This window comes from Telmatherina bonti, assembly GCF_933228915.1.
Source record: "Telmatherina bonti genome assembly, chromosome: 7".
In the NCBI taxonomy this organism is placed as follows: Eukaryota; Metazoa; Chordata; class Actinopteri; order Atheriniformes; family Telmatherinidae; genus Telmatherina; species Telmatherina bonti.
In genome coordinates this window covers 359,841-384,954 of record NC_136625.1, presented here as the reverse complement: position 1 = coordinate 384,954, position 25,114 = coordinate 359,841, and the positions used below count along the sequence as shown (strand labels likewise).

The following is a 25,114-nucleotide window of genomic DNA, read 5'->3' as shown; positions in this document are numbered from 1 at the left end:
TGGACAAGGACCAAGCACACTCATACAAGGAACTGAGAACGGCTTTATTGGCAAAGTATGACATCTCACCAGAAACATACAGGCAGAAGTTTCGCTACACATCGGTGCCACCCGGGGAAACGCCCACGGAGACGTATCATCGCCTGACAGGGCTTTACCGCCGCTGGATCCAGCCCGAGCAACGCAGCAAGGAAGAGATCGGGGAGATCATCATTCTGGAGCAGCTCCTTCGTGTCCTCTCTCCGGAGGTGCGGACATGGGTGAAAGAACACGATCCAGCGGACGGATTACAAGCGGCAAAGTTGGCCCTGCAGTATCTCAACGTAAGGAAGGGAGGAGCGTCTTCACGACTGACCACCATGGCTCGTCCCGTCGGGGATGTACGTCTGTCAGCATCTCCGGCTTCGTTGACGTGGACCAGACGGGGAGCCGCGGCGCGTCCTCCGCCAGGTATCCCCAGCACCGTTACTGAACGGCCAGCATCCGGTAAGACGCTGATTTGTTTCTATTGTCAACAGGCTGGTCACAAAGCGTCTTTGTGTCCGCTAAAAAAAACTAAAATTACCGGCGCATGTTACGTGCCAAGACATGAAGTTGATCCTGCTGAAAATGAGGAACTAAGAAAACAAGTGCACAAATCTGTAACGGTGAACAATGACACTGTTATTGCGCTCAGACAGTGGGAGCTTTACCTCCCTCATTCATAAAAAGCTGGTTCACGTTGGCAATCTGGATTACAGGCTGACAACAGACATTGTGTGTGTTCACGGAGATAATCATGCGTACCCACAAGCAGAAGTGACTGTGTATGTGGATGACCAGCCGTATTTACCCACGGTTGGCGTAGTGATCCAAGCTGGAGTGATGCCTCTCCCGGACTTGGATGATAGCCTGTGCAAAGGCAGCATCAGAGGCCCGAAAAAGCCTCGAAGGCAATGTCGTTTTGAGAAACAGCTGGGCGTAGCAGCACCTGACACACAGGGGCTGGATATTACGGATAGGTGGGAAATCCCGGAAAATATGGCTGAGCTACAAAAACATGATGACACCTTGAAACCCCTCTTTAAGAAAGTGGTGGAGGGTGGAGATATACGATATGTGGGGAAAGACTGTTTTTTAATTGAGAATGAACTGTTGTATGTACAAAATGAAAAACAGAAACGTCTTGTGCTCCCTAAAAATTGTCACTCTGTAGTGATGCATGTAGCTCATACGGTACCTTGGGCGGGGCATTTAGGCCGACATAAAACTTACCTGCGGGTTAGCTCCCGGTTTTACTGGCCCGGGATGTATAGTGACATTCAAAATTACTGCCTGACCTGCCCCACATGTCAGAAAACTAGCACACCACGCAGAGCCGACCGTGCGTGTCTCCAGCCCCTGCCGGTCATCTCCACCCCATTCCGGAGGCTAGCAATGGACATTGTTGGGCCCATGGTGAGAAGCAGCCAGGGTCATCAGTACATTTTAGTTGTCTGCGACTATGCCACCAGGTACCCGGAAGCCTTTCCACTCCGTACCATTACTACCACCGCAATAGCGCGTTGCCTGATTGAACTTTTTTCCAGAGTGGGAATTCCAGATGAGATTCTGACCGATCAGGGGACTAACTTCACCTCACAGCTTATACAGCAGTTCCACCGGCAGCTGGGCATCACAACCATCAAGACTACGCCCTACCATCCGCAGACGGATGGGTTAGTGGAACGATTTAACCAGACCCTAAACGGATGCTGCAGAGATTCGTGGCCGATACCGGGCGGGACTGGCATCGATGGCTCCCATTTCTTCTCTTCGCCTACCGTGAGGTTCCCCAGGCTTCCACTGGGTTTTCCCCATTTGAGCTACTATATGGGTGGGATGTCCAGGGGCCTCTAGACCTTCTACGTAAAAGCTGGGAGGGAACTGTCAGCAGACCGGGTGAGAAAGGGACGTTACATTATATCCTGGAGATGAGAGAGTGTCTGGCAACATACAGCGAGGAGGCTGAGCTGAATCTACAGGCAGCGCAGCGGAAACAAAAAACCTGGTACGACCAACAGGCCCGACAGCGGGATCTCCAGCCTGGCCAGAAGGTGCTCCCGCTCCTGCCATCATCCACCAGCAAGCTGCTGACTAAGTGGCAAGGTCCTTATACCATCACTCGGAAGATGGGTCCTGTTACTTATGAGGTCTTCCATCCAGAGAAAAAGAAACAGAAACAAACCTACCATGTCAACCTGCTAAAAGAATGGAGAGAACCTAGCAACCAGACAGAGGCTGTGGGCTTGGTGGTACGAGGAGTTAAACCGGAGAGTGGAAATTCCCAGTGAGGAAATCTGACCCAGGCCAGTCTGCCGGAACTGTCTCACCTTTCCTCAGAACAGGTAGCCCAATTGCAGCAGGTGTTTCAGGAGGTGCCCACCTTGTTCGGACCGACACCTGGACAAACCTCTGTCATCCAGCATCAGATCCGTCTGAAGGAGCGCCGACCAATCCGACAACGTCCCTATCGGGTCCCTCAGATGCTGGTGAGGAAACTGAGGGAAGAGGTTACGACCATGTTGGAGTTGGGAGTGATTGAGCCATCTGAATCAAAGTGGTGCAGCACAATGGTCCTACTCACAAAGAAGGATGGGTCCCTGAGGCCGTGTATAGACTTTCGAAAACTGAACGCTGTCTCAGAGTTTGACGCGTATCCAATGCCTCAAATCGATGAGCTGCTGGAAAGGATTGGATCTGCCACATACATCACCACTCTGGATTTGTGTAAAGGATACTAGCAGGTACCGCTGGAACCATCCTGCCGTCCCTACACAGCCTTCCGAACTCCCACTGGACTTTATCAGTTCACAGTCATGCCGTTTGGGCTTCACGGAGCCCCCGCAATGTTTCAGCGGCTGATGGACCGAGTCCTGCAGGGGTGTGACGACATCAGCGCCGCCTACCTTGATGACGTTGTCATTTTCAGTGACACCTGGGAGGAGCATCTCCTCCATCTCAGACGTGTCCTAGAAGCCATTCAGCAGGCGGGTCTCACACTAAACATGGCCAAGTGTGAGTGGGCGAGGCAAGAAGTACGATACCTGGGATACCAGCTGGGACAAGGCCAGGTGTGTCCTCAGATGGAAAAAAGTGGAGGCCATCCGCAACTGTCCCCGACCACGGACCAAAAAGGAGGTGCGGTCTTTCTTGGGTCTGGCAGGATGGTATCGCCGGTTTGTGCCACAATTTGCTACGATGGCTGCCCCGCTCACTGCACTCACCACCAAGGGCCAGAGAAATCCTGTGGCCTGGACGGAGGAATGTGAACGCGCCTTCAACTCCCTAAAGGAGGCATTGTGTTCGTCTCCAGTTCTTTGTAGCCCGGACTTCAACAAAAAGTTTCTGGTGCAGGTGGATGCGTCAGCAGTCGTATTGGAGCAGTGTTGGCTCAGGGCGATGAGGGAGCAGAACAACCCATCCTGTATCTCAGCCGACAACTGCTGCCCAGGGAGACTCGCTACTCTGTCATTGAGAAGGAGGGGCTGGCTATTAAATGGGCTCTGGACAGCCTACGATATTATCTGCTTGGACGTGAGTTCGACTTAGAGACTGACCATCGTGCCTTAACCTGGATTCAATCTATGAAGGACCATAATAGTCGACTTACCCGATGGTACCTTGCACTGCAACCGTTCCGATTTCAGATTCGGCACCGATCAGGGGAGACAAATATTGTTGCAGATTATCTCTCACGGTTGCTGTACATCGTCAACCCAGAAGAGGAGGGGGATGATGTGACAAAGCTGCCTTGTCACAGACACCCACACCCCCAACCACCTACCTGACTGTGTTGCGGGACGTCAGGCCCAGCAAATCTCTCCGAGTCCCACATAGTCGCTTTAGTTCAGGTATGCCACCTGTCAGGTAGCAGACTAATAGGGGTGCACATCTATTGGTTTTGCTACAAATACTGGGAGCAGGTTATGGGTGGGAAAACTACTGGGGTGTCATCTTCATCTGCTGGGGGGTTGGTGAAAACTGGGTTACGAGGTTTACCTGTGTTTTATGGCTGGAGTATGCTGCAATGCGGCAAAGACGTCATCGCCCCGTGACTAACGGATTTTCAGAATAATACACCGTAATATTATGTTTTTCTATGTTCATCTGTGGGAATATGTATGGGGATATGTTCATGAACTTTGTTGATATGGTTTCTCTGGGTGGTCGATATATTGTTGGGACATTTGGGGGAAAATCCCATTTATTTGTAGTAATGGGAAGTTCATGGGAAGGGGCGGGGCATTGTGTTTTTAAGAGGCTCATTCAGAGCGGACCGGGGGCGGAGTGTGAGGAGTTAGTCGGAGAACTTGGTGTGAGTAATAAAAACGGAGTGTTGATGGTTTGCAGAGCGGGCAGCCATTGTAAATACAAACTTGTAAATTGTGTAAATAGCTGGCTGGTCACTGTAAAGATCACTGCACTGTGGAGATTGATGCGCACAATAAAACCCACATCAGAAAAGGAGCCACGACTTTGCCACATCATTGTATAGCGAATAGAACCCCATCACAAAGAGTTCCAGGTGAGGCACACGCTGGGGTCTGTAAACCCTAGGAAAGCTGCTGGACCGGACAGCGTCCCTGGTCAGGTGCTCAAGGACTGCGCAGTACTGTACTAAGGTCTTTAACCAGTCCCTGAGCCAGGCCTTTGTGCCACCCTGCTTGAAATCCTCTCTCATCATCCTGCTCCCAGAGATCTGCCACTACCTGAGAGACTTCCTGACGGATCGTCCCCAGAAGGTGGGAGTAGGTCCCCACGTTTCCTCCAACATCGGTACCGGCTCTCCACAGGTCTGTGTGCTGAGCCCCCTACTCTTAAACTTCTACACTTATGACTGCACCTCCACACCCCCCCCCCCCAGCACTCGCATCATTAAGTTTGCAGATGACACAACGGTGGTGGGGCTCATCTGGGGGGGGGGGGGGGGGGGTGAGTCTCCATACCAGAGGGAGGGGGAGCGTATGGCTGGTAATAATAAATAACCTCCTCAACACCTCTAAGACCATGGAGGTCTGGCTTCCATTCCCTGGGCGTGCACGTGGAGGACGACCTGACCTACAGCGCCCACACCAGAGCCACCATGAGGCTCCTGAGGAACAAGCAGCCGTCTCTGCTGGTCCTTCTGCAGACGCTCCATCCTGACTTGCTGCAGCAGCCTGTGGTTCTCCAGCTGCACAGCTGCAGACAGGAAGGAGCGTCCCTGGAGGATCTGCACAGCCTCAGGAGGGCTAAACAGATCCTCTGGGATCCCACTCAGCCTGGAGAGAAACCTTTGGAGCTGCTACCTTCTGGTAAACGCTACAGGACACTAGAACCACAAACAGACTTAGAAAGTGTTTTTATGCTTCATCAGAACCTAAACGCTGCCAGTGTCCTGCAGCCACAACTCATTACAGAGCAAATTGCATTTAGTGGTAGATGGATGTTGTGTCTTGATAAATATGTTTATATTTATCTCTGTACTTTTATAACTTTATCATTTTTATCATTTTTTGTAAAACCAGCCCCTTGGGACGGTGTGCACATTTCAGTTTCATTGTGGTCGTGCAATGACAACAATAACATTGAATATTGATCTGTTATACACTGACAACACTCATCACCAAACTCAGAGAATATACTGACAAACACACACGCCACAGATTTCCATTGACTAGATGAAAACTTCAGATTACCTTGGTGCTCCTTGAATCGTGAACATTTTGTCAGAATGCTGTTCAGCTAGTTTGGTCATCACTTCATAAAGTTCCTTGCACACCTGGAGAGATAAGAAGTTGGTGTGTATCATCTCCTATAGAAGGACACAATCTTAACTCAGATAAGCCATTTCAGAACAAGGGAGATCTTGCCCCTGGAGAATTGTCTCCATGGAAACTCAATGTGGTGAAGGTGTGCTCTGATTGGTTGAATTCCCAGAGGCTTGCCATGAAATGAAAGTGATGCTGATGGTGAACCATTACCAGAAAGCTCCAACAACTCCATTTTAATTCGCTGTTTGATAGCATGACAGCTAGATCCTGGTCCATGTTGGATCCTGACCAGAACATCAGGACTAATCAGCACAACCAAGACCAGAGCAGGACATTGATGCTTGAAATTCCCAGATGAAGACCTTTCATTGTGAAGATTAATCTGAACCGATCAATAAAATCACCAGTTCCCACTTCAGTGTCCCTCCTTCTTGCTCTCTTCTTTTTGGGACTTGCCTATGAATTCCTTTGGCCTTTTGCACCTTTGAACATTTCCCCTTAATGCCAAAGTTTCCAGTTTCACACAGATGCTGCGAAAATGGCTTATTTTCATGATCAGAATGAGAGTTGTTTTTTTTTTTTTTTTTAAAGACTGGAGAATGTGATATTTAGAAGTTTACCCTTCCTAGCTGAAACTTTTCCTTTTCTTTGCATGGAATCTGTCAGGTGGCTTCAGAAGCAACAAATAGAAACTCTGACTTGTTCAGGGAATAAACAGATCTTCCCACAGTTCTGTTAATTTTAATGTCAAGTTATGCTTTTCATTTTCTAAAGTTGAAATGTTTCTTGGAAGCACCTGAGTTACCCTGTTGTTGGGTTGTGCTGTACAGGTAAATTTGCATTGCCTCCCTCAGGTGAGACTAAACTCCATGATGCTAGAGATGGCATCTGTTCATACTACAGAACACACAATAGACATCTAAATATAGTTTTACATCTTTCATTCATTTCCTGTCTCATTTGAAAGAATAAATATGATAAACTCACCAGAGAGATCTCACGGTGGAACTTTGCCTCCAAACTCGTCACACTCTTAAAGGTGCTGATGTAGAAGCCAACTCGGCTGCAAAGCGGAAAAACAACCTTGTTTCAGTAAAATCTGAAGGTTAGGTACTGGAATTATTTTCAGACATGTTCAGAAGATCATCATCATCATCATCGGTGGAGCTTGTGTTTGAATCTGTGTGAGAATTAGTCTTCAGCTGTTTTAAAACCCAAAGTTTCGGAAACATGTTGAGCATAAAGAGTCAGGATTAGGTGAGGACTACAATAATGATGGTGTTATAGATCCATTTGTCTTGGACTGTGGAAGCAGAATGCCAACTGGAATATCCTAAAAGCAGGACACAAAGAGACCCAGATGAATGGAAGATTAAACAATTTAAATTAAACAGAACACACTTCAGAATTATGAAAACTGGGAAGTGAACAAACAACAGACCAAAATCTGAGAACTGAAACTCAAAGACTGGAAAGAAAAACTCACAGTAACCCAGTCACAAATAAAGGAAAACCTGGGCCATAAATACAGAGGACACAAGACAGATGTGAGGATGAACACCTGTTTGGGGTGGGGGTGGCCCACATTGGCTTGCATGATCCCCCTGGGTTATTTCATATTCAACAAGAAGCTTGGTGCACGGCAGGGCAGGGTGGTTAGCACAGTGGTGTTTGTGTCTTTCCACATGTGCAGTAAACCTTTTCCTACTTTCTCACCACCTCCATCAGTTGTTATTTAATCCAATCCACTTTATTTATAAAGCACATAAAAAAACAGAATGTCTCCAAAGTACTTCATAGTCAAATACCACAAGATTAAAATCAAATAATGTCATTAAAATAACAGGATAAGCAATTTAAAATGAATCAATACCCAATAAAATAACTAAAAAGAACAAACAAAACGAGTAGAAGACACAGAGGACCACACGACTCACAGTGTTAAAAGGCAAAGAATAAAAGTGTGCATGTTGAATAATTAAAACTATCTGTTGAATGTCATATCATGTGAAATGGGGACCCACTTTTCCACAGTAGCCATGCCCACATCAGATATCCAATTATTCACACAATACTGCTTTACAGAACAAACATACCAATTAATAAAGCTGAGGACTTTTGGGCATACACCATCTTTAATATGAAAGCTATGCTGAGACCCAGCTTTCCTTCAGTTAGCAATAAAGATTCCTCTTTTCATTACTCCCTGGCCTCAACACACACTTTCTAATTCTTAGGGTAGATTTCAACCTCTAGTTGAACCCATTTCTAGAACAATCCTCTGCTAACAGCAGTTCAGCAAGTATCCAAGCCTTTTGATCTGATTATGGCATCAGTAATGTGTGAGAGGTTCTCCTTCTCTAGGACAGAGGTAATTCATTGCTTTTCCACATCCATCACATATATTCCAGAAAACATTACCTTTTCATTGATACACGTCTTCTGGTACTGGTCCATTTTTAACCGACTAAAGCATTGTCAGATCATGCTGCCTTCACTCTAACCATGATTTTTCCTAGACTGCCGCTTAAGTGTGAGCTTTGGTGATTTATTTAAACTCTGGTGTAAGATAACAATTTTGTTTAACTAATTAAGAAATAGAACATTTGACAACTACCAATGGGTTATCGGTCACCTTTAGTACACCTGTCTCACAGGTCAGACAATCATTCTTGGCTCAAACAGAGATCGGGGGACACACAGCTTTAACCTCGGAAAAGAGACTGGCAAGCACCTTAGTGGTTCTTGGAACTCATTCCTGGAAAATACACGCTGAACATATAAAGGGAACACCTAAACAACACGATGTAACTCCAAGTCAACCAGACTTCTGTGAAATGGAACTGTCCACTTAGGAAGCAACACCGATTGACAATCAGTTCCACCTGCTGTTGTGCAGATGGAACAGACAACAGGTGGAAATTATAGGCAACTAGCAAGACACACCCAATAAAGGAGTGGTTCTGCAGGTGGAGACCACAGACCACTTCTCAGTTCCGATGCTTTCTGGCTGATGTTTTGGTCTGAATGCTGGCGGTGCTTTCACTCTAGTGGTAGCATGAGACGGAGTCTACAACCCACACAAGTGGCTCAGGTAGTGCAGCTCATCCAGGATGGCACATCAATGCCAGCTGTGGCAAGAAGGTTTGCTGTGTCTGTCAGCGTCGTGTCCAGAGCATGGAGGCGCTACCAGGAGACAGGCCAGTACATCAGGAGACGTGGAGGAGGCCGTGGGAGGACAACAACCCAGCAGCAGGACCGCTACCTCCTTCTTTGTGCAAGGAGGAGCAGGAGGAGCACTGCCAGAGCCCTGCAGAATGAGCTCCAGCAGGACACAAATGTGCATGTGTCTGCTCCAACAGTCAGAAACAGACTCCATGAGGGTGGTATGAGGGTCCGACGTCCACAGGTGGGGGTTGTGTTTACAGCCCAACACCGTGCAGGACGTTTGGCGTTTGCCAGAGAACACCAAGATTGGTAAATTCTCCACTGGCGCCCTGAGCTCTTCACAGATGGAAGCAGGTTCACACTGAGCACATGGGACAGACGTGACAGAGTCTGGAGACACCGTGGAGAACGTTCTGCTGCCTGCAACATCCTCCAGCAGGACCGGTTTGGCAGTGGGTCAGTAATGGTGTGGGGGGGCATTTCTTTGGAGGGCCGCACAGCTATGGTATGGTATGGTAACGCCCCGTAATGGAGGGATATTACAGTGTTTAACTGGCCGAACTATGTATAGGAAAATAATGCAGCCAGTTGTCACTGACAATGGTATAAACTATGTTTAGGTGAACTTCCACAACCTACTGCAGTTATTCTACATGGACCTGCAGCCGGAGCCGACTGAGACTGGCCGCCTGGGAGTGCTTTAGGACGGGAGAGGCTCCCGCTGCTCCTTCCTTACAGTAACTGCAGAACAATATGTGCCTTCAAGTCAGTCGCCAAAACACCTGAAAAGTCTCTAATAACTCCAGTAAAAGCTGCTAGATTTGTTGCTTTTAACAAAAAAAAAGTCTCCAGATTTAGCGAGAAAGTCGCCAAGTTGGCAACAGTGTCTGAATGAAAGCAAAGCGGCTGTGGGAGGAGTTTACAGCACAGCGCTGCAACGCCAGAGACGCTCGATTAGCAGCTGAAGACAGCAGGAGAGGAAACTGCAGAGAGAAAAATAATCACACCCTTTTAGTTTTATCATCGATGGAAACCCAGATCGTACTGAATCTGATTAATCGCCCAGGCCTACTATGGAAAGAACAAAATATGTAATAAAATAATTTAATAAATTCAGATCTACAACATGTTACTTTAGTGTTCCCTTTAGTTTTTTGAGTCGTGTATTTAAGAATGCCTTCACCCTTTCCTGTCAGACAGGTGTGTGTGGTCTGACTCACCAATCCCAGAGCGTCGGCAGTTCATCCTGCAGACCAGCGTTCAGGTCATCAAATACTCTCTGAGCCTTCTTCAGCTCTTCTTCTGCCTGCACACAAACACCTTTTACTTATCTGATGCCACAGCATTAAACACACCAACATATAGCTCCTCAGGTACAATACCTGCACAGTAACAATCACTGATCTCAATCATGGTGATTCATTTAGTTTCAACGAGTTACTACAGGAGTTTCTGTCATGGTTTTTGGTTGTTGATTTAGTTTGGTTGGCTCTGTACCACTTCTTTTTACAATCTAACAACAGTTCAGTCCACAACACCGGTCACACTTACCATTTACTGCTCAAGGCAAAGCAGCCAGTTGCAATTAAGCAAAGTGAAATCAGCAGTGTCAGCTCCAGAAACTTTACCACACATGTGCTGAAGCATCAGCCATTGTGTCGGCCCACTTCAGGTTAAGACCACAAGGTGTAAAGACCTGAGTGTCTACCTGTGTGAGTCCACCAAGCAAGACACAAGCTATGTCTTCACAATCAAGACACACATAATATGCCACAAACCCAATCCTGTCAGATGTGGGTACAGATCAACACAAGTCTGTGAAATCTGTCTGTCCAATGTCATTCACATTGGCTACATCCTCTGTTACCTTCAGTCTCTGGAGCTGTCAGTCTGTAGTAAATAAAACAGAGTTCATCAGTTCACTGACGAAACCCTCAAACACCCAGTTCCTAGTCCTGACTGAGACCTGGATCCATCCAGAAAACACAGCTGCTCCAGCTGCCTTTCTGTCAATGCAGAATTCACCCGAACACCTTCCTCTGCTGGACTTGGAGGCGGAACGGACATTTTTATTTTTAAAAAGCCAAACTTTAATTCAATCCGTCCCATGACTACCAGATAATCACTTGAGTATAACGCAGTAAAGGTCTCCTCACCCATCAATACAGTTCATCCCTGAAATGGACAAGATTCTCTGACATTCCTGACGATGGCACAGTGCTAACGGTCATGGGAGACATGAACATTTATTCAATTCAATTCAATTCAATTCAACTTTATTTATATAGCGTCAAATCACGGCAATGCCATCTCAAGACGCTTTACACACAGAGGGGAAAATATATTGAAAGCCAATTCATAACAGCCTATATAAGGAAACCAACAGATTGAGTTGAGTCCAACTCAATCTCCCATCCTGAGCAAGCACACTGGCGACAGTGGGAAGGAAAAAACTCCCTTTTAACAGGAAGGAAACCTCCGGCAGAACCCGGCTCAGGACAGGCAGCCATCTGCCTCTGCTGTGTGGGGGGAAGAGGACAGAAAGACAACAGACAACAGGAACTGCTACTCCCGGCCAGGGAGACCTGCTGAGACAGGAGACATACATGTTAATGATGCTACACTGTTATTGGGGGGGTGGGATAAAAGAGAGAGATAAAGAGAAAGAAGCTCAGTGTATCAGGAAATGTCCCTCAGCAGTCTAAACCTATAGCAGCATAACTAAGGGATGCTAACCATCCCTAGCTATAGGACTTATCAAAAAGATAAGTCTTCAGCCTAGTCTTAAAGGTGGGGAGGGTGTCTGCTTCCCTAACACTAACTGGGAGCTTATTCCATAAGAGAGGGGCCTGATAACCAAAGGCTCTGCCTCCTGCTCGGCTCTTTGAGACTCTAGGAACCACAAGTAAGCCTGCAGTCTGTGAACAAAGTACTCTGCTTGGTATATAAGGAACTATGAGGTCTTTGATATATAGTGGTGCCTGGTTGTGGAGGGCTTTATATGTAAGGAGAAGGATTTTAAATTCTATTCTAGATCCAACAGGCAGCCAATGAAGAGAGGCTAAAACTGGAGAAATATGATCTCTCATGCTGGTTCTGGTCAGGACTCTGGCTGCAGAATTCTGGATCAGCTGAAGGCTTTTCAGGGCATATTTAGGACAGCCCAGTAATAGAGAGTTACAGTAATCTAGTCTCGAAGTAACAAAAGCGTGAACCAGTTTTTCTGCATCACTCTGAGACAGAATGTCCCTAATTTTGGCTATATTACGTAAATGAAAGAAGGCTGTTTTAGTAACCTGCTTAATATGTGGGCCAAAGGACAGGTCAGGGTCAAATATTACTCCAAGGTTTCTCACTGTAGCACTGGAAGCTAAAGTAATGCCATCCAGGTTCATTACAAAACTGGAGAATTTAGCTCTGAGTTTTTCAGATCCAACGAGAATTACTTCAGTCTTATCTGAGTTTAAGAGGAGAAAATTTCTAGACAAGTCTTTATGTCTATGAGACAATTTTGTAGCCTATTGGGCTGATTTGTTTCATCTGGTTTAAAGGATAAGTATAGTTGAGTATCATCTGCATAACAATGAAAGTTTATTCCATGCTGTCTAATAATTTTGCCTAAAGGGAGCATATATAGCGTGAAGAGTACTGGTCCAAGTACAGAACCTTGAGGAACTCCATGACTTACTGTAGTTTGGGAGGAGGACTTGTCATTTACATGAACAAACTGAAGTCTATCAGATAAATATGATTTAAACCAGCTTAACGCTGTACCTGTAATTCCAATCACCTGTTCTAGTCTCTGTAACAGAATGTTACGATCGACTGTATCAAATGCAGCACTAAGATCAAGCAAGATAAGTACGGACACAAGTCCTTTGTCTGAGGCCATAAGAAGGTCATTAGTAACTTTCACCAATGCTGTCTCAGTACTATGATGAGCTCTAAATCCTGACTGAAACTCCTCGCATAAATTATTTCTGCTCAGGTGGGCATGTAGCTGAGCTGAAACTATTTTCTCCAGAATTTTGGACATAAACGGGAGGTTAGATATAGGTCTATAATTTGCTATCACCTCTGGATCCAGAGATTGCTTTTTAAGTAAAGGCTTGATTACAGCAGTTTTAAATGATTGTGGTACATATCCTGTCACTAAAGACATATTGATAAGATTTAGTAGTGATGTATTAATTAAAGGGAAAATGTCCTTAAAGAGGCTCGTTGGGAGAGGGTCTAAGATACAGGTGGATGGTTTAGATGAAGCTATTATTTTAGTTAATTCAGAGGGTTGGACAGGATAGAAACTATTTAGACACAAGTCAGATCCTGGTTCTAAGGATGCTTCGGAGACCACAACAGGCTCAACATTATAGGTAGAAGGAAGAATATTGTGGATTTGATCTCTAATAGTATCAATTTTATTCCTGAAAAAATACATGAAATCATCACAGCTAAGTGAGAAAGGAATACATGGCTCAGCAAAAGAGTCAAATGACTTTCTGGCTCTCATCTACTCTTTCAATGTCAAACTAATTGACTCCTTTAACACACAAAGCTGGCAACTATTGATTTGGTACCGACCAGAAATTCCTCCATAGCTGATCTTCATGTCATTCAAGCAGCTCCAAATACGGCTTCTCCTACCACTGCTATGCAAATGACACTCAGCTTTTCCTTTCCTTCCCACCAGACGACACAACGTTTCACTGAGAATATTCTATTGTATAGTCATTTAGCAGATGCTTTTATCCAAAGCGACTTACATACACACTCATCAGGGGACAACTTGGAGTTCAGTCTCTTCGGTACATTGTCAGGGGAAGACCAGAATCTATCTTCCAACTTTCCAGTTGTAAGCCGACTGCTCTTCCTCCTGAGCTACAGCTTGCCTTGCTGATATCTCTGCATGGATGAAGGATTGCCTCCTTCAGCTCCATCTGTCCAAGACAGAGCTCATTGTCTGTCCAGCCGATCCTTCCTTACCTCCTGACATGAGTTCCTTGACTCCTCCTTCCTGTCTGTTAATGAGGCTCCAGAAACACTCTGCTCCTCTCTGGACAAACTCTGTCCTCTGCTGTCTAAAGCAGCCAGACTAAATCTTCCCAGTGCATGGCTCACTGAGGTTCTAAGACGTCACAGAGAAGCCAACATCCTCGTTTCCCTCTGTCTTCCAGCAAGCTCGGGTCACCCCGCTGCTGAAGAAACCCACACTCAGCCCAGTCCAGGTTGGAAACTACCGGCTGGTCCCACTGGTGCCGTTCATGTCCACACTACTGGAGCGGGTCGTCTTCAGTCTCCCAGTTCCTCCATGATAGAAACCAGTTAGATCCACATCAGTCTGGAACTAGTCTCCTGTCTGCTACTGGTTCCCTACCACCAGATCCACTGATCAGTCCTGGTCCTGCTGGACCAGATACACTGGTCAGTCCTGGTCCTGCTGGACCAGATCCACTGGTCAGTCCTGGTCCTGGTCCTGCTAGACCAGATCCACTGGTCAGTTCTGGTCCTTCTGGACCAGATCCACTGGTCAGTCCTGGTCCTGCTAGACCAGATCCACCGGTCAGTCCTGGTCCTGCTGGACCAGATCCACTGGTCAGTCCTGGTCCTGCTGGACCTGTCTGCTGCTTCTGGCCCAGCCAACCATCAGATTCTCCTCTCCACTCTCTGAGCTCAGCATCTCTGGATCTGTCCTCTCCTGGTCCACGTCCTACCTCTCGGGAAGATCCTTCAGAGTATCCTGGTGAGGAGAAGTGTCCAAATCACATGAAAACAGGGGAGCCTCAGGGATCGGTGCTCGGCCCTCTTCTCTTTCCACTATCCACCTCCTCACTCTGTGCAGTTAGACGCTCTCATGGCTTCTCCTACCACTGCTATGCAGATGACACTCAGCTTTTCCTCTCCTTCCCACCAGACGACACAACGTTTCACTGAGAATATCAGCTTGTCTTGCTGATATCTCTGCATGGATGAAGGATCGCCACCTCCAGCAAAATCCAAGACCAAGCTTTAAAAAGTATTGCACTGCCTCTTTCATGACATGGTAACACCTCTGTCCAACTTGACTCTGAGCCTCCTGACTCACATTTTGTCCCTTCTATTTTATTTCCTGCTTGTGTTGTTGTCACTCTCAGAAGTAAGTCCCTGCTAAATGACAATAGAATAGAATAGAATAGAACAGTTATGGGGTGGCAGTGAGGGCTGGTGAAGGTGTGGACCCAAGTGCAGAGATGAGGGAAACAGGGATGCAGATTCCAGAAGGTTTATTCTAACCAAAGGCACTCAGGGGACTAACAACAACTACGACAAAGTAGCGCAACAAAATGATCCAGCAACCAAGGAATGAAACTGAGGGGTATAAATACACGGGGGAACCAAACAAGAAACAGGTGTACAGAATGAACTGAAACAAGACCAGGTGAACTCAATGAACAGGAAATCAATAAAGCTAAACAACAAACAAGGGAACCAAACAGGAAACACTACAAAATAAAACAGGAAACCTGAACTAAGGAAAAACACAAACCACCACATCATGACAAGAATAGAATAGAATAGAATAGAATAGAATAGGCTGACACCTGCAAAGGTACAATACCCAGACAGATAGAAGTACACAAAGCACTTTACTGCCTAGAAACCAACAAAGGAAATTGCCCAGATTTTATTCATCCACATTTTCTCTAAATTGCTTGATCATTTCCTTCAGTCTGCTGTGATGGTCAAGACCTGAATGTGCAGGTAATCTGACAGTCACAGCGGGAAGCTTATTAATGTTTTAGCACACTCCTGGTTTCCGATTTCCTCGGAGCTTTCAGGAGTGTGGTAACGAGCAGCTAAAACTGTAACCGGTTACCGTTAAGAGTTCAACATGTCTATAATTTCTGTTCACTTTCAGTCAGTGTCTGATAACATAAGAAACTAAATAATTTACCTGCCACTTTTCCACCAGTTCCATTGATCTACTGATCTGGTTAAACCGGCCTTTCCCAAACTGGGGCGGGGGGGTTCAATCCTCACAGTGGGCCCAAGATAGTACCATATGACAGTAAAATAAATCTAGCCTACATTTACAGATTTAAACAGGATATTTAAAATTGGGTTAATGAAAGATTACTCTTTTGGGTAATATGTTGTGGGTTTTTTTTCGATAAAAGAAAAAAAAGCAAACAAACAAAAAAAAACTAGAAATGCACTCAGAGAGCGCAAGCCTCCGCCTTTTAAAAGTTCCTGAATCCAAATGGTGACCCTGATCATACCAAAATTAAATCATTTCTTCTTTTTCACATTTCCAACAACTCTTTGAGTTATCTTAAACACAAACAAACAGACAAACAGATAAATGGCAGTAAAATCATAACCTCCTTGGCGGAGGTAATAAATAACTTCCAAAGAAACTTAAACAACTGCGATGTCTAGCAGTTATGATGCAAAAAATGTGAAAAATTCAACACTTCATCTCCTGTTTTAATATCTTAAAACTTATAACTATATAAACATAAAGAACACACCAGTGATATTGAATGTGTAGCAGTACCATTGCGGGAAAAATGTGAAAAACACTAGAACACCTGTGGCCATAACTTTATAAGTCATCATTGCTAAATAAACAAAAAGAACTCACCAGCAATATCTATGTGTAGCAGTGGCGATGAGAAATATGAAGTACAGAACACTGAACGTCCTGTTGCAATATCCTAATTAATAATAAACGTCAGTAGTAAAGAATTTACACCACTCAGCTGGTACGCACAACAGCATCAACACTGCAAAATATCTCAGGAACCACACAACAAAACTTAATGGGGAAAATTGCTATTACAAGCACACTCTTTGGGTGATCTCTTATAAGCTAGGGACAATTCTAGCCTTTCAAGAAGGTTTTCAATCAAGCTGTTAAGTGCAGTGTTTTTTGTTTTTTTTTAAGGAAATTTGTATGTGAATTCCACTGCACTACGTTCATGTTTTATTACATTTTGTGATTAAAAAAGGGGAACTTAGCGGACCTCTATATTGAGGTTGGTTGTAAACAGCGATGACTTCCCATCAATCTCTCAACCAATAAGATGGTTTTCAGATTCCTTCTTTTGTTTTTATGACGGTGACATCCAGTCCTAGTCAAAGATAAGCGTGAGTTGAAATAGTTATCTTCCAGTATCGAAAACAAAGTAATGAAGTAAAAGAAAAGTAAAAACAGGGTAAAACATAACCTCCTTGGCAGAGGTAATAAACAATCTGAATGTCATAACAATATCACAGAAGCAGCAGCAAATTTTTGGCAAATGAGTGCTTCGTCGCAACTGTAAAAATAGTTCACCGAAAAATAAAATAACTTTATCCTCTTTATTAAGACACATTTGCAGCCATACATTGAGAGGAGTCTGACCTCGCCAAGCTCTGGATCTTACTGCTCCAAGCGTCTGAGCGCACAGTTGGTGCATGTGCAGAGGGGTTGGTCGAGGACAAATGGCCTAAATGATTGGATGGCCTTTTTCCAGTCTCGGCAGTTCTACGGGTGACAATTCTTTTCAAGTTATGTGTTAGAACGTTTAATTAACTGACTGCTATCAGGGTGCGAAGAGGATTACAAACAATATTGTAGAAAATGCGCCTGGAAAACATCTCCTACCCCACTTTAAAATTTTACCTGAAGATAAATGAAAAATGATATTCCTTACTTATGGAAATGGACTTTCATATTTCCCATTTTTAAATGGGGGAACCTTTTGATTTAAATAATTAAAGTCTAGTTTACAAAATGTCAGCATCATTTAAGATTTAAAGGGATGTGATTAATGATCAACCTAAAGCTAGGGTAGGTAAAGTTGGGGAGCTAGCAAGATGTGAAAGTGGTGCCCTGTCTTGGCTCCTCCTCCTTGGTTTTGCTCCTTGCGTGATCCAAGACTTATTTCTTTCCTCCACCAAGGAGGTTATGTTTTTACCGGTGTTTATCTATTTTTCTGTTTGTGTTTAAGATAACTAAAAACTTTATGGACAGATTTTAATGAAATTTCAGGAGTTGCTGGAAATGTGTAAAGGAAGAACTGATTAAATTTTGGTGGAGAGACAGATCACCGTTTGGATCCAGGAACTTTCTAAAGGCCTTGGCAGAGGTTTTGGCTCTCTGAGTGTTTTTCTAGTTCGCAGCTTTTTCCACCAACGATTTTCTCTTTCTCGGCTGTTTACCGGGAGGAGGAAAATAAACCGAGCCGGGTCGGGAAATCCTTCCTGCATTTTCTCAGCCATGTTTACCTTCCGAATTTCTTCTTCACTACTTTGTATTTTCATCCTAACACGCTGTTTATATGCAGGTTGTGGCTATCAGGTAGGCTGCTGGAGGGGGAGGAGGGGAGCCGGGAGAAGAAGCTTAGGAAATATAAGAAATGAGCAACTCCATTTGGGTCGGAACGTTTAATAGCGTGGTGTTTGTCTTTTTTATTGATCTGTGCAAAGCTTTTTAATCAGTGGTTCATTGATTGATGAAAATGAGCGCCTTTAGCAGTTAATACTGTCAGCTGATTCTAATACCATCTTTCTGATCAAATTCCTTGTGCTGGTGTTCTCTTAGTTACAAGGGGTGTGCCACAAGGCCATATATGCAGCCTAATTCTAATTAATATCTAGAAAAATTATTGAGCCGTCACCTTATCGTGGTGGAGGAGTTTGTGCGTCCCGAAGATCCTAGCAGCTATGTTGTCGGGGGCTTTATGCCCCTGGTAGGGTCAACCATGGCAAACAGGTGTCAAGGGGAGGGACCAGAACAAGCACGGCTCATCGACCCCTATGACAACGACAAACCTGGGCATGAATGTTCCCTTGCCCAGACGTGGGTTACCGGAACCCCTCTGGAGCCAGGCCTGGGGGTGGGGTATGACAGCGAATGTCTGGTGGCCGGGCCTTCGCCCATGGGGCCCGGTCGGGCTCAGCCTGGAAGGGTTACATGGGCCCCACCTCCCGTGGGCTCACCATCTGCAGGAGAAGCCGTAGGGGTCGGGTGCAGTGTGAGCTGGGCGGCAGCAAGAGGCGGGGACCCTGGCGGTCCGATCCCCGGCTGCAGAAGCTGGCTCTAGGGACGTGGAACGTCACCTCTCTGGTGGGGAAGGAGCCTGAGCTTGTGCGCGAGGTTGAGCGGTTCCGGCTAGATATAGTTGGACTCACCTCGACGCATGGCTTGGGCTCTGGAACCAGAACCCTCGAGAGGGGCTGGACCTTCTTCCACTCTGGAGTTGCTCATGGTGAGAGGCGCCGAGCAGGTGTGGGCATTCTCATCAGCCCCCAGCTTGGTGCCTGCACGTTGGGGTTTACCCCGGTGGAGGAAAAGGTAGTTTCCCTCCGCCTCCGGGTGGGGGGACGGGTCCTTATGCACCGAACAGCAGTTCAGAGTACCCACCCTTTCTGGAGTCCTTGGAGGGAGTGCTGGAGGGTGCTCCTTCTGGGGACTCCATTGTTCTGCTGGGGGACTTCAATGCTCACGTGGGCAATGACAGTGAGACCTGGAGGGGAGTGATTGGGAGGTATGGTCCCCCCCCTCTGAACCCAAATGGTGTTTTGTTATTGGACTTCTGTGCTCGTCATGGATTGTCTATAACGAACACAATGTTCCAACATAAGAGTGTCCATATGTACACCTGGCATCAGGATTCCCTGGGCCGCAGTTCCATGATCGATTTTGTAGTCGTATCATCGGACCTGCGGCCACATGCCTTGGACACTCGGGTGAAGAGGGGGGCGGAGCTTCAACTGATCACCACCTGGCGGTGAGTTGGCTCAGATGGTGGGGGAGGAAGCCGGTCAGATCTGGCAGGCCCAAATGTGTTGTGAGGGTCTGCTGGGAACGTCTGGCTGAGTCCCCCGTCAGAGTGAGCTTCAACTCCCACCTTCAGCAGAGCTTCAACCATGTCCCGAGTGAGGCGGGGGACATTGAGTCCGAATGGGCTGTGTTCCGTGCCTCTATTGTTGAGGCGGCCAGCTGGAGCTGTGGCTGTAAGGTCGTTGGTGCCTGTCGTGGCGGTAATCCCAGGACTCGTTGGTGGACACCAGCAGTGAGGGATGCCGTCAAGCTGAAGAAGGAGTCCTATCGGGCCTTCTTGGCCTGTGGGACTCTGGAGGCAGCTGATGGGTACCGACAGGCTAAGCGGCATGCGGCTTCGGTTGTCGCCAAGGCAAAAACTCAGGCATAGGAGGAGTTCGGTGAGGCCATTGAGAAAGACTTCCGGACGGCTTCGAGGCGATTCTGGTCCACCATCCGGCGGCTCAGGAGGGGGAAGCAGTGCTCCATCAATACTGTGTACAGTGGAGGTGGGGAGCTGCTGACCTCAACTCGGGACGTTGTGGGTCGGTGGAGGGAGTACTTCGAAGACCTCCTCAATCCTACCAACACGTCTTCCGATGAGGAAGCAGAGCTGGTGGACTCAGGGGTGGACTCTCCTATCTCTGGGGCTGAAGTCGCTGAGGTGGTCAAAAAGCTCCTTGGCGGCAAGGCCCCGGGGGTGGATGAGATCCGCCTGGAGTTCCTTAAGGCTCTGGATGCTGTGGGGCTGTCCTGGCTGACACGCCTCTGCAGCATCGCGTGGACATCGGGGACAGTACCGCTGGACTGGCAGACTGGGGTGGTGGTCCCCCTTTTTAAGAAGGGGGACCGGAGGGTGTGTTCCAATTACAGGGGAATCACACTCCTCAGCCTCCCTGGTAAGGTCTATTCAGGGGTCCTGGAGAGGAGGGTCCACCGGATAGTCGCATCTCGGATTGAGGAGGAGCAGTGTGGTTTTCGTCCTGGTCACGGAACAGTGGACCAGCTCTATACCCTCTTTGGGGTCCTGGAGGGGTCATTGGAGTTTGCCCAACCAGTCTACATGTGCTTTGTGGACCTGGAGAAGGCATTTGACCCTGTCCTCTGGTACTACGGGAGTATGGGGTACCGGACCCCCTTGTACGAGTTGTCCGGTCCCTGTACGACAGGTGTTGGTCCGCATTGCCGGTAGTAAGTCGGATCCGTTTCCGGTGAGGGTTGGACTCCGCCAAGGCTGCCCTTTATTACCGATTCTGTTCATAACTTATATGGACAGAATTTCTAGGTGCAGCCAAGGTGTTGAGGGGATCCGACTTGGTGGCCTCAGGATTGGGTCTCTGCTTTTTGCAGATGACGTGGTCCTGTTGGCTTCATCTGGTCGTGATCTCCAGCTCTCACTTGAGCGATTCGCTGCCGAGTGTGAAGCGGCTGGGATGGAATCAGCACCTCCAAATCTGAGACCATGGTCCTCAGCCGGAATAGGGTGGATTGCCCTCTCCGGGTCGGGGGTCAGGTCCTGCCTCAAGTGGAGGAGTTTAAATATCTCGGGGTCTTGTTCACGAGTGAGGGAAGGATGGAGAGCGAGATCGACAGACGGATCGGTGCGACGTCTGCAGTACTGCGGACTCTGAGCCGGTCTGTCGTGGTGAAGAAGGAGCTGAGCCAGAAGGCGAAGCTCTCCATTTACCAGTCGATCTACGTTCCTACCCTCACCTATGGTCATGAGCTGTGGGTCGTGACCGAAAGAAGGAGATCTCGTATACAGGCGGCTGAAATGAGTTTCCTCCGCAGGGTGGCCGGGCTCTCCCTTAGAGATAGGGTGAGGAGCTCGGTCATCCGGGAGGAGATCAGAGTAGAGCCGCTGCTCCTCCACATCGAGAGGAACCAGTTGAGGTGGCTCGGGCATCTGGTCAGGATGCCTCCTGGACCTCCCTGGTGAGGTGTTCCAGGCACGTCCCTCTGGGAGGAGACCCCGGGTAAGACCCAGGACACGCTGGAGGGATTATATCTCTCGGCTGGCCTGGGAACGCCTCGGGATCCCCCCCGCAGAGTTGGCAAATGTGGCTGGGGAGAGGGAAGTCTGGGCTTCCCTGCTTAGGCTGCTGCCCCCGCGACCCGACCCCGGATAAGTGGCAGGAAGACGAGACGAGACGAGAAAAATTATTTAGCCATGATTTAGCAGATATCACTGTGGTTCTTTAACTTTGTGCATCAATACTTGTACAGTCTGTTAACTATTTACAGTAGGTCTCTTTACTGTTCTCCATAATTTATCTGGGTTGAATTGTATATTTAACTCTGAAGACCGAGGCCATTTGCCTGTTTTTTTCTCCAACACATGTCAAGTTAAACTACAAAAATCAGACTTACCTTCATTAATTTGCGATCGCTTTTCATCCCAGATGCCTGAAGAGTTTCTACATGATGACGAGCACTGTCGTAGTCAATAAGCTTACGGCTTCTTTTGGCCACACGTGTCTGAAACCACACACGTATACAAAATCATGTTCCTTTATATCCTTTAACCATAAAGCAAAGAGATTTTTACCTTCAGGTCTGGAAACTGCTGCAGGTACCCATCCAGGTTTAGTAGAGTTGAGTCTACCAGTTTGTTATGGAAGTCTTCCCACAATGCATCACAGTCCTACAAGAAACACATAAGCACTGTTCCATTAGCGAAGAAGAATATGCTGGTCTTAAGAAAGGCCAAAAAGTCATGCTCTACCCACATCCGTGGATCTCAGCTACTCAATAAGCTATTAATAACCTTCATATGGATCAATGTTTTTTCCCACTTATAAAAAATAAACAATCTTGGCAGCCTTTTGAAAACTAACAAGAAACACACAGAGAAGATCCCGAGAGATTATCTTTTTTCCATTTCCTTACTGCTTGTCTACATGCACACCCCAGTTCGTGAATGGATCCATCCAGGAAAGTGTGTCCTTTTGTGGCTTTACATGCATAAAGGTTACAGGAGTGATGGCGTCCAAAATCTTAGCACAGTGTGAGTTGAACATCCCAATACATCCATCAACACTGACATTACCAAGGTCCTCCAGAGAATATAAGTGAGGGCCTTTAAATGCAGTGGAAAACTTTTCAGGAGTTAAAGAGCTAATAACAAGAAGACAGCAAATGGGAGTTTTAGTGTTGGAGGGGGCAGAAGGCACCATGAAGGAAAAAAAACAGCTAAATGATCAGATATGACAGATTTCCGTTGTCTGTCTGTATATTCAAACCATAAAACAACACAAGATCCAATATATAACTCTGAAACATACCGTGTGGGATTTAAAGAATCAATGTTCAAAAAATCTCTGACCAAAGTTCTGGTCTCACAGCAAATGTGCACATTGAAATCCCCAATGATCAAAAAGTGATCATATATGTATAAACTCAATGTTAACTTTCGGTGGGCGACAAACCATTGCACAAAGAACAGTCATGGGGAAGTTTACCTCAAAAAGTTGGAGCTCAAAGCTTGAACAGACCTGTTAGCTGGACACAGTCGGCAGTGGAAGGTGGACCTGAACATTGATGACAATCCTCCGCCTTTACCGGTGGTATGAGGGAAATTGAGGAAACTATATCCAGGAGGAATAAGCTCAGAAAAAGGAGAAAGATCACCTTTACGTGGCCACATTTCCATCAGGAACATAAAATCCAAATAGCGAGAAGTTATAAAGTCACTCAGTAGAAAAGTTTTGTTTGCGATGGACCTCGCATTTAGCAGAGCTAAATTCAGTGATAGTATCAGATGAGGACAGTGCATGCTTCAACAAGCTGAGGTTCCAATAATCCACACTGCATTTTCCAGATCGGACACAACAGACGACAGGACGTAGCAATAGCTGATCGGGATTCACCAAACAGCTGGCACTGTCAAAGCCTTCAATGTCTTGGAGCACCAGTTGAATCCATAGATCCCTGATCCTCCATTTGGAAAAAGCAGAATCATCCAAATAAGTCAAATTTCTCCAGCAACCAGACGCAGACGGATTTCAAGTGAGCCCAAGTCTTTCACCAAACACTTCCATGTTTACCACGTCTTCTGCAGCATTTATTGTGGGTGAAGTAGAGGGTAGGACGCCTTAAGAAGGATGGGATTTCCTCGTTACACAAAGAACTTGCCAAAGGATTATATTTCACAAAGGAGTATCCAATCTTTGTCAAAGTTCGTCGGTCATAGGTGAGAAAAAGCAATACCTCTTGGCAGATCATGCAGAACACTAAACATACAGTGAACACACAACAGTGACAGACAGCTGGCAGTGAAACATCTTGGCCCATCTTGACACATCCTGTTTGAACTGTGGATGTGGAAAGGCAGCGGACATACTCTGAGCCCCTCCAAGATGACCGAGCTTCTCACCCTATTTCTAAGGTACAGTCTACACACCCTTACGAGGAAACTCATTTCAGCCACTTGTATTTAAGGTCTCATCTATTTGGTAACAACACACAGGTAAACCATAGGTGAGGGTAGGAATGTAGACCAGTAAATCCAGAGCTTCACCTTCATTGCAGAGTCGTCATCACTGCAGACAGTGCAGTAATCTTCCTGAAGATCCCACTTCACACTCGGCTACAAATTGCTCCAAAGAGAGTTGGAGATCACAACCAGATGAAACCAACAGAACCACATCATCCAAAAAGCAGACCCAGTCCTGAGGTCACCAAAAGAGATCCCATCAACATCTCAGTTGCACCCAGAAATTCTGTCTATTGAACAAAATCGGTCATAAAGAGCAGCCTTGGCGGAGTCCAACCCCTACTGAAATTAAATTTGAGTTACAGCTAGCAATGCGAACTAAGCTCTGACACCGATCCTGCAGGGACTGGACACCTTGGACAGGGGAGTCCAGTACCCCATGCTCCCGGAGTACCCCCAGTTGGAGTCTCTGGGGGACACAGTCAAACAACTTCTCCAAGTCCACAAATTACATGTAGACCGGTAAGGCAAACCGTCATGCATGCCTCATCCAGGACCTTCTAGTGGTCAATCCAGGACTAGTCTATTCGATGGACCCTATTCTCCAGGACCTTACCGGTTGAGGAGTGTGATCGGCATGGTTCCCCCTTCTTTAAAAGTGGGACCACCACCCAGTGGGACCACCCAGACCCAGGTCCAGAGGCACTGTCCCCAGTGTCCAAAGCTGCAGAGGGGTGTCAGCCAGGACAGCCCCACAACATTAAGAAAGTCCGGTGTATCTCATCCACCCCCGGAACATTGCCATAGCTTGCCCAGCTTTTTAACAACCTCAGTGACCTCAACCCTAGAAATAGGAGGAGCCACCTGAGTACCCCAGCTCTTTTTCTTCATCAGAAGAAATGTAGGATTGATGAGGTTTTCAAAGTATTCCTTCCACCGAACCACAACAGC

General features: G+C 46.6%; 1 protein-coding gene across 1 annotated transcript in view; it reads right to left on the bottom strand.

The window, feature by feature from the left end:
• Nucleotides 1-25,114, bottom strand: part of amph (amphiphysin) — a 70,021-nt gene that overhangs the window by 28,215 nt on the left and 16,692 nt on the right. Inside the window, exons 5-9 of the mRNA XM_079244450.1 lie at nt 22,277-22,372; nt 22,099-22,206; nt 10,163-10,248; nt 6,762-6,837; nt 5,700-5,782 (exon numbers count right to left, since the gene is read on the bottom strand). Coding sequence (XP_079100576.1) covers nt 5,700-5,782; nt 6,762-6,837; nt 10,163-10,248; nt 22,099-22,206; nt 22,277-22,372 — 449 coding nt within the window. The remainder of the gene's footprint in view (nt 1-5,699; nt 5,783-6,761; nt 6,838-10,162; nt 10,249-22,098; nt 22,207-22,276; nt 22,373-25,114) is intronic.